General features: G+C 41.9%; 1 protein-coding gene across 2 annotated transcripts; it reads right to left on the reverse strand.

The window, feature by feature from the left end:
- Nucleotides 1-1102: 1102 nt before the first annotated feature.
- On the reverse strand, nucleotides 1103-14219 carry POFUT2 (protein O-fucosyltransferase 2). Of its 2 annotated transcripts, XM_026107436.2 has the most exons (10): nucleotides 13987-14219; nucleotides 12873-13123; nucleotides 11017-11161; nucleotides 10537-10647; nucleotides 8093-8159; nucleotides 5088-5213; nucleotides 4275-4455; nucleotides 3201-3324; nucleotides 2840-3024; nucleotides 1103-1277 (listed from the first exon to the last, which is right to left on the reverse strand). In XM_026107436.2, the coding sequence occupies exons 1-9, from the start codon at nucleotides 14217-14219 to the stop codon at nucleotides 2871-2873; spliced, it is 1392 nt and encodes a 463-aa protein (XP_025963221.2). In that variant the 3' UTR covers nucleotides 1103-1277; nucleotides 2840-2870. The 2 variants fall into 2 exon arrangements, with proteins under 2 accessions (XP_025963221.2, XP_064371519.1); XM_064515449.1 differs by having other exon boundaries at nucleotides 1103-3024.
- Between the last annotated feature and the right edge of the window lie 20 nt (nucleotides 14220-14239).

The raw sequence follows: 14239 nt of genomic DNA on the forward strand, positions 1-14239 counted from the left end.
TCCTTGAAAGTGGAGATGAAAACCATTACAGTACTGTTGTGGATATTGTATCTTACAGATGCAATTGTTCTTCCTCTTATTTTTGCAGTGATGAATGTGTCTTCTGTCATCATACACTGAGACAGATACAGAGAGGACTTAATCTGCAAGTTTGTCTACTCTAAAAATGGAATGTAACAGTATTAACCCAAGGATACAAACCTTCTGGCTAAGCTGTCTTGTACAATGGGATAACCAGGTCCGTTCTGTTTAATTAGCTGTTCCGAAACCTGCAAAGCAGCAGGACAGTGGTAGAAAAACACTAGCTAATGTGGAATCACAGTGCAGCTTGTAATAGAAATAGGTGTATTAGTGCAGATTGTTTGGACCGGTTGAAAGGCACTGTGGTCACTTATGAATGTAATACTAGGTATGCATGTGTACATACATATATTTGTAAATATAGGTATTACAACCGCACAGATAAAGGGGAGTCATGTTGCAAGATCTGGTGGATCTCAGAAACAAAAAGGAAATCTCACACTTTTATCCCCTGCTGTCACCTTTTGAGATTTTTATTGTGATAAGTTATTCAAGAGATATAAAAACAAGAAAAATTTAATCAAAACCTGTGGCCATGTCACCCTGCTGTCACCCCACTCTTTTCTCTCTAATCACTGTTTCCTATTTGAGGCAGCAAGGTGGATGTTATTTCTCTGAAGTCTAATTGCATGTGAGCTTCTCCTCCGATGCATAAGGTTGCCCTTTGGCTATTTCAGTGTGGCAGAAAGAGCACAGCCGAAAGGCCCACCACTCCCCTCTGGGCCTTTTCCCAGGGCTGCACCACTCTCACGGGCAAGAGGTTTTATGTCCAAACAGAAGTTCCCTTGCAGCAGCTTGTGCCTGTGGCTTCTTGTGCTTTTGCTGCGCACCTCTCAGAAAGGTCTGGCTCTGCAACCCCTTTTAGGTAGTGGAAGACAACAGTTAAATCCCCGTTTCATTTTCTCTAGGCTGAAAAAAACCCAACTCCCTCATCCTCTCCTTATACACCACGTGTTCCAGCCTCTGATCATCTTAGGAAAATGCATGGTAACAAAGCAATAAGAAGCATGGACAAGCCACATAAAACGCTACAAAGCTTTTTATTTCCTTAATGAACTGAGGTATACATTATATGTAAAATGCCATCCTCACTTTACATGGCACACAGGCTAAATGAGAACATCCGACTCAGTGGGAAAAGGCACTGCTTTGAAATGCTGGGCTCTCCATTTCGGCACGAGAGAGACTCGTTTGCTCTACAGAGATAAAATAAGCAGCTGGTAAGAACAGGAGAGCTGATACTACTCACTGTCTGAAGTGTCTTCACAGCTTTTGCTGCAGTTGCACAGGAGGAAACAACCTCATCGTCTGGGAGCATCTATGAAATATACAGTGCACAGTGCAGGTGGGTTATTTATATTCCTACTCAAGACAAGAGGAAAGAGCAAGTAAAGGGACCCCTAACAGGAAGGTATTCTGGTAAAACTGATCTGAAGGAGAAATAGCTGCTTCACATGTCTGCTTGAAATGTCTCTCCTAGTTCACTCCTGAAAAAGCTTCTCATGGATAACAGAGCCACGTAGATTTGCAAGGCAAAAGACCCATTTGAAGCACCAAATGGAGCCAAATACCGCCCAGAGGCAAATTCTGAATAGCAAGAGACTGTAAGAGCTAGATCTGGTATTTACAAAACCTTTCTCTAATAGGCACTGCACTTTCCCTTCTGCTGGTAGTGTAGAACTTACCTGCACAGTGTTCTTCCCATATACCACTGACCAGCTGACCCCATGAGAGACTGCAACGGGACATGGAGCATCTGCTAGGCTTAAATACATTATTTCAGGGTCCGAAGACCTCTTATCTGTCATTTTCCTCGGTTTGCTTCCTTGTTAAAAGTAAAAATTTAAATGTGGAAAATTCATTTGCTGATTTACTAGGATGATCAGTTTAACTGACATGGAAGCTTGAAAGGCCTTTGAACATGTTTTCTAGCCAAGCATCATTGCCAAGAACTCACTTAATTGAGTGGCAAAATACCCCAAAAGGATACTGACATTTCCATTAGTCCAACGAAATGGATCCTTGGGAAGAAGATGGGAAAAAGCTTCTTATGTTAAGATAAAACATAAGAGGAAACATAAGCTTTCTTTCACCACCCTACAAACCCAATCTTCGTGCCTCTCTCAGCATGGACTGTCCCACTAAGACTATTATTAGAAGAGCTCAGTGCTCATGTAGAAATATCACCTCCTCTTCTTTTATTGAGCACTGATTGCATTGGACAGTTTGAATGTTCACCAATTACTGCCTAAAAAGGGAAGATTTCCCCAGGGAACTGCAGACTTTACGCACAATATGCAGCTTACATAGTGCAGGGACCAAAAGCAAACCACACATTTTGTGAATAGAGAGGCAAGCGCTGACCTGAACAAAAAATAACCAGGTAAAGACAGAAATGCTATACAGACCACAGCTGTGTTACAGTTATAAAAGTTAAACTCTTTTCCTTTTCTCCACAACTTCAAAGGAAAACCTTGATTTACTTCATTTGTTACTCAGTTTTAGGACAAAGTCTGGCTTTTCAGTTCTCAACTGTAGTGCCTAGGATTGTCCTGTAATCCTAGTTACGCCAACAAGTGAATCCTAGGGTGTCTTCGTTTTCTTTGGTCCCCTCAGTACCTGGCTAAGAAGATGAATATTGCTTGTGCTTCAAAACGCAAATGTCAGATAAACACTGAGAAAAGGGGAGAGGACTGAGTTGTAGTTTGGTCAAAGGTATATATCTCCCTGTAGTCTTTCTTTATTCTTTTGCGCTCACCAGTACTGAAGTCCTTGAATTTCTTTGCATATTAGTAGACAATTTTCCAGTGAGTTGGCTGCTCACAGGTTTTTTCTTTCTCACCACAAAATCGGTTGTAAGTTGTTTTTGGATCAAATCCCAAGATCTCCCTTTCCTCATGGATCCGGAAGGAAAATGTTGAAACTGAGGTGCCTATAAAATACCTGTGAAGAAATCAGACCTGTTTGGTGAAGAGGGCTAATTTTTAGAGTACAAGTAACTGATATCAGTCCAGTGAATTTTAATGAATGATTTGTAATCAACAGTATCTGGATCAAAGACAATATTCAGGTTTGTGACTGTAAAATTTGGCTCCACAAAGAAAAGTCAAATTCACTACCTTGCATGTGCACAGATCCACTGGTCAATCACAGCCATCCCTCCATCTTTGTAGAGTTCTAGCTCCTCCCAAGTGGGTTCAAACCTCACCATCTCAGGCAGCAGTTTCTTGAGCAATTCAACCTCTGAATAAGGGAAAGACACAAAATACCCAGCTCAATTTTATGCTAGAAAGCATAATCCACTGCTGTCAGAAAATATATGTGCTTAAAGGAACCCCTGGGTGAACAGTTACAAAGCATGGAAAACCAAAATCTACCTACGAATTACAGAATCACAGATTAGTCGAGAGTTGAATTGTAGAACATTTTGCCAAATGTCAGAGTATTTTAGGCAGGAGCAGGAGTCATGGAGGCAGAGACACATTGCCAAGGGAGGCAATTCTGACAGGGTGGTGAAACCTGCAAATGGTAGAACTGACATCACCACCAGTTATGCTGTCTAATCCTACAGGGGTGATATATCAAGAGGCCTTGAATGACAGAGAACTTGGATTGGTTATCACACAGTCCAACCCTGCAGGATTATTCTTGCAGATATTATACCTGCAGGGTATAATACGCCATGCATTGAAACATAATCCCTAGATACTACCAGGAGGGGATGGTAGCCCTGGGACAGGTCCCAGAAGAGGAACTCCATCCTTGCGCATTTCCAGAAGCCTTGGCTAGACACAACTGGGGCTGCCCTGAGCTGTTGTTGGGGATAGTCCTGCTCCAAGGGGGAGGCTAGACAGGAGACTTCAGGGCCCCCTTCCCACTGGCTCATCTGTGAGTCTACAAAATGCGAAGGGAAAAGGTGGGATGTAAAAAAGAGGAGGAGGACTAGGCAGAAACACCACATTGCTTATCCAGTTCCAAATCTCCCATCATGGAGACTGTCAAACTGCTTATGGGAAATACCAAACTAATGCCTCGGTACCACCCATCCAGGCTGGAGGGAAAAGGCTGCCCAGTCCCATTCAATTCCCTGTTCTGGGGTGCAGGCACATGAATTTCCAGTCATTCATGAAGTGGTAATTGCTGCACTCATTGTCAGAAAGTTATCAGTCCTAAACTGACTGCACTCTGCCTACCCTCCTCAACAGCATCAGTGGCCAGGAAAACTTTTTCAAGTTTATGCATGTCCAAGAGGCTGCGGATTTTCTTCACCGCTCCTTGCAGGGTAGGCACGTCTTCTCTGTGACCCCAGATGAAGTCTTTTCTTCTGAGATGAACTCCAAGGTATGGACCACCTAGAGCTGTGCCTGTCTTAACCTAAGCAAGAAAGATCAATACACTTTAAAACTTGGAGGACCATGAATTTCCAGTCATTCATAAAAATGAAGTGGTAATTGCTGCACTCATTGTCAGATTCATACTGAAGAAGCCTGGGAACATGAATGTATAACCTGTACATAAGGCACTGAATTACTCTATCCGCAGAAAGTAATTTTAAAGAATGGAATGACAGTATTTCAGGACACTTAGTGTGGTATTTTCATCTTGAGTGTCCTGCATCATTGAAGACACAGTATGGTATGAAATCTTTGTACATAAAAATTGTTTCCCTTGGTTGCAAACCTACAATTGGCAGTTTGCAACTGAACTTTTCACCCTTGCATGATGCTGAATAAAAGAAGAAAAATAAGTTTCCTTTAGTTGAACTGAGGGAACAGAAACCTGGCACCCAGTCCAGTCAGCCACATCTCAACAGACTTTGTTAACTCATGTCATGGGGCGAGAAGAGGAGACAGGAAGAATGTGCATGCCCACCATGATCTGAGCTGTCAGAGCTAGATTCATAGGCAGCTTCTATCACTCCCTGTAACATACAGCCAAGAGTAAACAAGTAAAAAAAAAAAAAAAGTATTACATTTGTTATGGGAAACAGACTGTTACAATTTTACCTTCATCTGTGTCCAGTCCTCATTGTAATGAGTCCTGTCTGCTTCATCTGTGGATTGAAGGTATTTGTTTCTGAACTCATCTCCCACCACACGGAGGTGTTTAGCAAACACCATGCTCCGACGGGTCTGTTGGAATAAGAGCAGTTGCCAAGTCAGGAATAGGAAGAGAGCTAAAACCAAGTAAATAGAGATAGTTTCACATACACAGAGCTTCTAGGATGTGGTACCTCCAAAACATCCATGCAGCATGCATGCAACAATTCCTAACATTTCATCTTAGCTTTACCTGTTTAATCTCAATCATAACAACATTTATATCCAGTATATTCAGCTGATCCTGCAACATGCAGGTGTACAGAGTGGACTGTAGGTATCTAGCAGAGGACACTTAATATACCAAATTAAACAGTTCAGTAATACGCCTCATCTTTGGGGGAAGGAAAAAAAAAAAAAAGCTGGGCAAATACTTAACTTGTAAAACACGTATAAGAAAAAAATGTTAAAAAAAAAAAGTCATATCTGTAGCCACTGACACTCATTAGAGTGTCAATCAAATTCAATAGGAAAGTGACCAAAAAGGAGCTACTTCCTTCACCTGTGGATAATCACCTCTTTCAAAGATTTTGTGCTGCAGTTACCATCTCATACACAGTTAGCTCATAGCCTTATTAACAAGCACATACAACTAAAGTAAGGAAATCCCATGTGACCTACACCACTGACCAAGGATACCCAGGAATTTGGTCTAGTTCTTAATTTTATAGAAGGCTGCTGTCTCTGTTGAGTGATAAGCACCAAAGAAAGTGCAGTGAAAACAGTTTTCCTCAGTTCCTGATGGCCTCTCTTCTCTCAGTATAGTGAAGCCCACAGTAGACTGGGTTTATTACACAGCAGAGAAGCCTGGCAGGACATTAGCTGGTGTCCCAAGGCAGAGCCACACTGATTCAAAGTATTTACAGCATTTTTCCTTCACGGCTTTCAACCTCCTTTTAGTTTGTAACCATGGACACCACAAACTACATGTAGACTGAAAGCCACTTAGATTGATTCTGCAGCAAAGAAGGAGTCTAGAGTGAAGAGAGCCCCAAACATTGCTAACGGAACGTAATTAGGGTATGTCTATTCTCAGAACCCAATGTACAACTGCAGGTTTTGTGCACACATCCAAGGTAGCTTCAGGGTCTGGACATGTGAACAAGATAGTTTGGATAACAACTTAACACGCTTCAGCTGACCTCTGGTAACTGCTGGTGTTTATGGAAACCTGTTTGTATACCCAACAGCAGAGAGGCCTGCACTGCTCAGCCACTTGGAGTAGCTCTTAAAATATCCTTGGCTGAATTTTCACTAGCTGTCATTCTCAGTGCAGCAGTAGATACATTCTTCCTTCCCTCTTTCAGCCACCGAAAATTGAGGGTCCATATCTCTACAGAAAACAATGTTTTTTTGAGAAGCTCAAGTTGTCAGTTTGTTAGTTCAAAATCAAAGAAAACCATGCAAGTCAAATCACAGAAAATATTTAAAAGACTTGCATGGTTGTCTAGACTCTACCTTGAACGTTCGCCTACTCCACGAGAAAGACAGTTGTGTAACCAGTTCAGGATTTGATGAGGGAAACAGAGCCCTGGTTTCCACCCAAATGGCTTGAGCAACAGCCATAATATGTGGTTAGTTGATATGAAGTTCCACTGAAGAGATACCCTAACAGAACTGCAAGCTTTCCATCTTCACAGTGTGTTAATATTTTAAGCTTCTGATATGAGTCATACAATGAGGCATGTGTTTCACTGCATGTGAATCGCAAGAACAAACACTTTAACAAACCTTTAAATAGGAAGCTGTTTCTCTAACTGGCAAAGTGAAAAAAGTTATTTTATCTTTACATTTTTTTCTTAAATCTTAGCATTTCATGTCATACTCTTTTGAGACGAAAAAGAAGTTTTTACTATTGATTTTGTTTATTATTGTACTTGGAAGATACTGTTGCACTGTATGTCTTTTGCTCAATAAATGAAGATTTCCTCTCTATTTCTTTGTCTGTATGACTACACTAAGAAAAAACAACAAAACTATAAGTCACACAGGTAGTTAAGATTAAAAGACAAGAAAAAAGAATATTTTCCAGGAGACTCTAAATATTGCTGAGATAAATTTAGTTCTATAGTGTTTAAAGCACCACTGTGAAGCAATGTGTGTTATGGATCTATATGGGTTCACGTCCTGATTTTTGCAGGATTACAAATCAAACTCAGAAATGATGAATAAGTCACGTTTAGGGAAAGCCACTCTCAAAGAAAAATTCACGGTTAGCAAACTACTGTCTTGTCCATTTCTGAAAAATATACCGTATACCAAGTGAATAGCCAGATGTTTATATCTTACAAGTCTGAAGTCTATATCATTTGTTTCATAGTATCAGATGATTTACCTCCTCTTAGAAACCTGAATCATATGAAACCCATTATATCATACTCTTATTTTCCTATGGCTGAACCTTTACCTTTGTCACAGAAAACTTAAGTCTTTTTCCATGGGGATTACTGTACTATAGAGCCTTGCATGAGATTTTCCAGAGTGCTCAGCATTGCACTGAAACTGGTGGTAATTTTGCCATCAAAGCCAAGGGAGAGAATTAAGCTGATACTGAACGCTCTGGGGAACTTTTTGGAAATGCCTAACCTTGAGGCCAACTAGAGATGAAACTGCACAAAGGCAGTTCCCTTTGAGTGTAGATGTGTTGCATAAGGGAGGTCCTTCCACACGCAACCCTTTGCATGACTAAATCTCTGGGGATAAGACACCAGGACAAATTCCTGTGTTACATTAATCCACAGCAACCTGAAGACAATCTTTAGAGTACACCACTGAAATACAAGACATAAGTTACTTTCAAGATTACCAACTCAGAGAAAAAAAACCCAAGTCAAACTGAAGCACGTATTGGTTATCGAATTTTTATCAAAACCAAGTAGAAAATCTGGAGAAGCTAACTGGAAAATACTCACATTCCAATAATCTTTCCCTCCGTAGTGGTCATGAAGAAGGTTTTCAGCTCTGTCTAACATCACTGACCTATTAAAAATTGTAAAACTGAGTGCACTTCCCTCAGGAATAGAATTTACATTACTACGTTTCTTTATACAGCAGGCAGGATAAAGCACAGACTATGATCTCTTTGCAAAAGGGACACAGGGAATGAGGGATCTGCCACCAATCTATTCTGCATAAAGCAAACTGTGACCCACAGCCTGCTAGAGCGATACGGGAACTATGCCATTGTGTAATGCTGCTCTCTTCCTTAATAACTGTTACACTTAACTGTGATAAATAAACATAGACAAGAAATAACAATCCCTCACATAGTCCTCACAGTAATTGCTATTGGAGATATTATATGATTGCCAAAGGGGGAAAAAAGTGATCCAAAGGGGTGGATAGAGAAGAATTGAGATAATGCTCACTCTGAGACCACCTGAGAGCCTCTTGTAGGCAGCAGTCGATTCTCACAAAGGCAAAAGTAGAGAAGGAATGTGTGGAATAAAGTCCCTTACAGTAAAATAGCAGAGCAAAGAACACATAAATGCTACAAAAAGGTGTGTTAGCAGCTATGTACAAATGTTATAGTGAAAATTTTTCACTGACATGAAAACAGCCTGTGTTTTTCATACAGTACACAAGGTACAGGATTGTTCACTAGAAGTGTAACTGCACTGTCAAAGTTACGAGAAACATAGGAGATTTTGCGATTTCTGAGCAGCTGAGAATACAGGGGGTGTTGATGTAGTTTTCATTCTGCGCACGCTGAATATAAGCAAACACACAGAGAAATGTTTTTACGGAAAGGTAGCCAAGACATTAGCTGGATTTTCTTCTGCTTAAATGAGGGGAAGCAAATAATCAATCACCTTTAGATTGTCACTGATGAGCAGCTGTACACTTGTACCTATGGCTACAAATGATCTGGAAGATAGACTAGACTGTGCTGGTCGTGAAGCACTACATGTAACAGAAAGCTTGAAGACGAATCAGATTAATAGTTTAAACATGTCAATCAGTACGACAGAATTTCTATGACTGACCAGGCCTAAATAGTAATAATACAGTATTAGGACTGTACAACTGATTGTCTGGCCAGACTGGCAATATGGGAAAATCAGAGAGCCTGTGGAGCACAAGTCACTATAGCCATAGGGGATTTCAACTATCCCACATAGTTGCGTCCTGCTATGACATTTGTGCAGTCTAAGAGACTAAAATTTTAGACACTGTCAAAGACAGTGGATGAACCAACTGGGCAGGGAGCAGCTCTTTGCATAGTCTGAAGTAGCAGCAGGACATGGACCAAAATCTCATAGTGGAAGAGCTGATCTGTGATAGTAACCGTAATGTACTTACATTCAACAACTTACAGGATCGACAATGGCTAAAGAAAGCCTAACACAGTTGCATTCAGCTTCAAAAAGGGAAACTACACAAAAATGAGGAAGTGTTGTCCAAATGAAGAAAATGGAAAGGCTCATAAACTCTATGAAATTAAATGGAAAACACATTAAGGCAGGCCAAAAAAGAATTTGAGCAGCAACTAAGCAAAGGCCTAAGAAAGATTTTGCTTCCTTTGCTTCTAATAGGAGGCACTGCAGATCCCCACTACTCTGCTGAGGAGGACCTTCACCTCAGTTTCAACTAACTGTACTCATGTCATATTTTTGAATGTATTTGCTCTCATGGCAAAACTACACTTTAGCTTACATGGTTTGTCTTCCTCCTATGTATTTATTCCCCTATAGTATTTATAGATGGCAATTATATCCTCCTCCTGTTCCCCCACCCCGTACCCTAGTAGCTTTTGCTTTGCGAATACGTCTTGGGGTGTTAAAGGGTCACAGCTGACTGCAAATATTCTGCTACTGGGAAAATGTAAGCGTGCTCCATGTCTCTCATATGACAGCTGTCCATTCCTCTGATCATCCTAATGGCACCTCTGTACCTCAGAGCAGAAAGTTGAAATATGCTGCTTGTTTTCTCTAAACCCATCTCGCACCAATGAGGATGGAAGTAAAAGAAGACCAGGTGCTGCCTCTCAGAATCAGAGATGTGAACTTGAGAAACACCAGCTCTACTCTGTTCATTCCCTCTTGACACAGGATGAAAGGCTGAAGGAAGGAAGGGTAAGCACAGGGTGGCAAGTGCCTTTAGATACCCGAGTGAGAATAAAAAGGAGGTCAAGGCTATTTCACCTGTCATTAGTATTGCAGCATTTAACATAGCTTGCAGGCAAATCCTTTTTGGAGGATAAATTCCTTCTACAATGATTTTTAATGGACCACAATAACTCAATGATGAAATACTGTAACAGTGGCATAAGGCACATAAGCTCTCCACTCTCCAAACTGGCAGTGGGTTTGTGCGCATGCCATACAATAATAAATAGTAATACAAAGTAACTCACTGGGCTGAAGTGTTCTTCAAAAGGATGGGAGCCACAATAGAGGCACATCCTTGGACAGACAAACAAGAGACGTTTAGGCCCCGTGTTTCCTCATAACCCCAGAACCATCCCCTGAAAGGGAACAAAAATACCACTGGTTCATACACTCGTATTTGAAATTAATGTGTTTATATATAAATGAATCAAATCAGCAGTACGCCCTCAAAAGAAGATGCATAATGAAAATAAACCATTCAGCGCCTTTATATGGATTTTATATGAACTGATGACTTACCAGAATTAGATTTTCCAGTACCAGTATAATATTTTGCTATTGATAGGGTTTTAAAAACAAAAAAAAATAATCCCAAGCATGCAGAGATTTACAACTCTGCAATAAACACATAAGACCCTTCTGTTAGAGAAAGCAAATTTCGAATTCCGAATACAACAAGTATTCGGAAATATACAAAGAAGACTAAAAAGACTGCAAGATATTACCTGTAGTATTCGTGTCTGTCTTTGGAATACATAAGCTGGTCAATGCAAGGCCTTTCATCTATTTTCTCTTCCCATGTTCCTTCTTTCCATCCTTCTGCGTAGCCTTGTAGGACATATACCTGTTCAATAAAGGGCCCGCCTGACTCTGAACAGGAAGCAAAGCAAAGCATTTGTAAGCACAGAAAACCACAGGATAAAGGTATGAAACAGAATTACTTGTAGTTAAAAATCTACCGTCAATTCTAATGTTACACTAGTCTCTCTCCTCCCTATTTTCTCAATAAAAAAGGATGTTCAGTGTGAGACATAAAAGCTAAAAGGGTCAGGACCAGGGTTTGTGACAACTTGTTAGTTCCATCCAACTGCCTGCTACTTAATGTGTCAAAAAGAACTGAAATACCATGAAAGCATAACTACAAAAGTTGGGTAAAGTGAACCTTTTGTACAGCAAAGGAAGCCTGTCTTTGTTTATATTCTTCCACATGCTATCTTTAGGTACCTGTTTTCTATCATTAGGGGCACTCCATTTACATTAATTTTGCCAATCGATTTATGCAAAGTATTTGAATATGTGCTGCTTTGACTATGACAAAAGAACGTTCACTGAAGAACCCACTTTACAGCTTTTACTGTCCAACAATCTGCAGAAAAAAACAGCTTATCTGTATTTTACCAAAGATATGCAGGCTGCCCCTCTCTTGACAGGGTCAAAATTATGCAGAAATATCTTTGGCTTTCACCAGGGATATTAACTGTCTTTCTCAGGAGTCTCTAGGAAGCTGAGGGCACCACAGTGCTACACAAAGAGTCGAGTGAGCTGTCAACAGGGTTGGGTAATTCTGGTTACTTTGGGTTGGGCTATTTTGATTAATTGGGTTATTTTGTCCTACTGGTTTGTACTCACTTTGCACTGAGAAACTGTAGTGCAGATACCTACATACATTTTCATATGAATAAAAATTAGTAACTGGGAACACTTGGATTTTTGAAGGCATTTGAAAAGTTTATTTCAGTTTAAACCTGGCATTTCAAACTAAGAGCAATTTCTTTTTACTACAAAACTTCAAGGATATTTGATATGGTTTTAATTAAAGACATTAAAAAAGGAATTGGTATCTTTCAGACAACATCCGTTATGATTAAGAATGGGTCTTTCCCTCCAACAAGTTTCCTTCCCCACTTTCCAAAGTACGATAGCCTCCAATTCCTTTTACTAGCAAAATTTTGAAAAATTTTAAAATTTAGTCAGGTTGGTACATAAAGAATGAGGCCCTACTTCTTCAAGCTTGGAATTTAATCAAGTCAAAGATTATTAAGAAAAAAAAGAAAAAAGAAAAAAGAAAAAGAAAGCTTATTTTGAAGCTGTTATTATTTGATAGACTGAATAGACTGTAAATAATTCAATTGGATAAAGTCCTGAGCTTTAATCTTCCGTCTTCAAAGTTAGTCTTGCTCTGAGCAAGAGGGTAGATTAGGCGACCCTCCTGAACATGTTTCTACAGTGTGGACGACAGCCGACTGGGTTTAAAAAGAAATGGCCTATGAGGATTTTAAACGAGGCTAGCCAAGGTTAAATACTGCGGCACCGTGTTCAGCAAAATGAAAGAATATCTATTTCTCCTCCTTCTTTCAACTACCCACCCTCCACTGGAAGATAACAGCAGGGTTGTTTTCTAACAAATAAAACCAATCAGAATTAAGGTAAAAAAAACCCCAACACATTCAATCTATGAACCCTGTTTTTTTTTTTTTAATTTCCTTTTGGGAAAAACCAAAGAAAGTATAAGGACTAACCTGTGAAAAAGAAACACTTCGAACATTTAGTCATTCATAGATTGTATTATTATATACTTTACCTGCAATGAACTGCTCATATTCAATGACGGGGATGTTTTTATTGAGGCTTGGGAGATCAAAAAACGCAGACCAGGGGATTCGGACCTGAAGGATGTCAGGACTCTGCCAGTGATAAAGTCGTCCCCAAGGAGGCAGAACTAACACCCAATTTTCACTTTTCAGCAAGGTCTTCAGCAGCGACACAATGCGAATATAGACATCTCTGCGAAGGTTGAACCCTTCGGGAGGATTTACGTCATACAAAAGGTATCTAGAGAGAACAAAGCCATATAATTAGGTCAGAGAGATTTCAAACCTCTCACACAAATGAGTTTTCTCTGAAATCACGTGGTGCAACTCTACGAGGATGCAAACCATTCCCCTTTTGTGAGTTCACTGTCTTGAGAGACGGGAGAGGGATGGTGCGAGGGGAAGGTAGAGCAGCACGCGCCGCATCAACAGAGGGGCTGCAGAGTGACCGTCGGGACAGCACCACCCGGCTCTATCCAAGGGTCTCCCACCATGCTGGGACCTCACCTCGGGACCTCAGCAAGGCAGCTTATACCCTAAGTCTTTCCTGCGGCAGGAAGCAATGAGGAAGGGGACACTAAGTGAATACTGTGCATGTCTTACACATCCTGACGGCAAGGCAGGAACAACCAGGCTGCGACGCGTGATCAGAACAATGAAACAACTGACACGTTGCTCAGGATAGCTCACACGACTAGCGCGTTAGCACAGAAGGACGTGTTTGGAAAGGACAGGCAAAAAGGGTGAGAGCATCACTGCTCTGTGAAAGACGAACAGAATCGCTCTCGGTTTCAGAAGGGCTGAAAGCCCTTCGGGAGGATCTCCCGCAAAGGACCGGACCAAAACCAGCGGATGAACGAGGCCTTTCCCGCGCAAGCTTGCCAACCGCTTGGAGACGCAGTAGGGCGTGTCAAGGATGGATCCGTGGGCGTTTTGGGGGAAGGAAGGCCGCAGAACGTGGACGACCCTCCAAGCGGCAGCTCTGACGCAGGGAAGGCACGGGGGATGAGGACGAACCGAGACCCCCGTGACGGCGGAGGGTGTGGCTGAGGTGGCAAAAGCCTGCGCAGCCCGGCCCCCACCCCAGCCCACCCGCCCGCTCACCGGGTGCGTGGCGCAGCAGCGGTGGCGGGCAGCGCGGCAGCGCCGTGGCCCGCACGGAAGGCAGCGGCCGTTGGCGGCCGTTGGGCAGCCGTTGGCGGCGGGTGCACGAGCGCCGCCAGGCCCAGCAGCAGCAGCAGCAGCGGCGGCCACAGGACGCGGCGGCTGGGCGCCGCCATGGCCGCGCGGCGCCACGTCCGGGGCGGCCCCGGCGCCGGCCCGGCCCCTCGCGACATGACGCGGCCCCCACAGCGAG

This window comes from Dromaius novaehollandiae, chromosome 7 (assembly GCF_036370855.1).
Source record: "Dromaius novaehollandiae isolate bDroNov1 chromosome 7, bDroNov1.hap1, whole genome shotgun sequence".
Lineage (NCBI taxonomy): Eukaryota > Metazoa > Chordata > Aves > Casuariiformes > Dromaiidae > Dromaius > Dromaius novaehollandiae.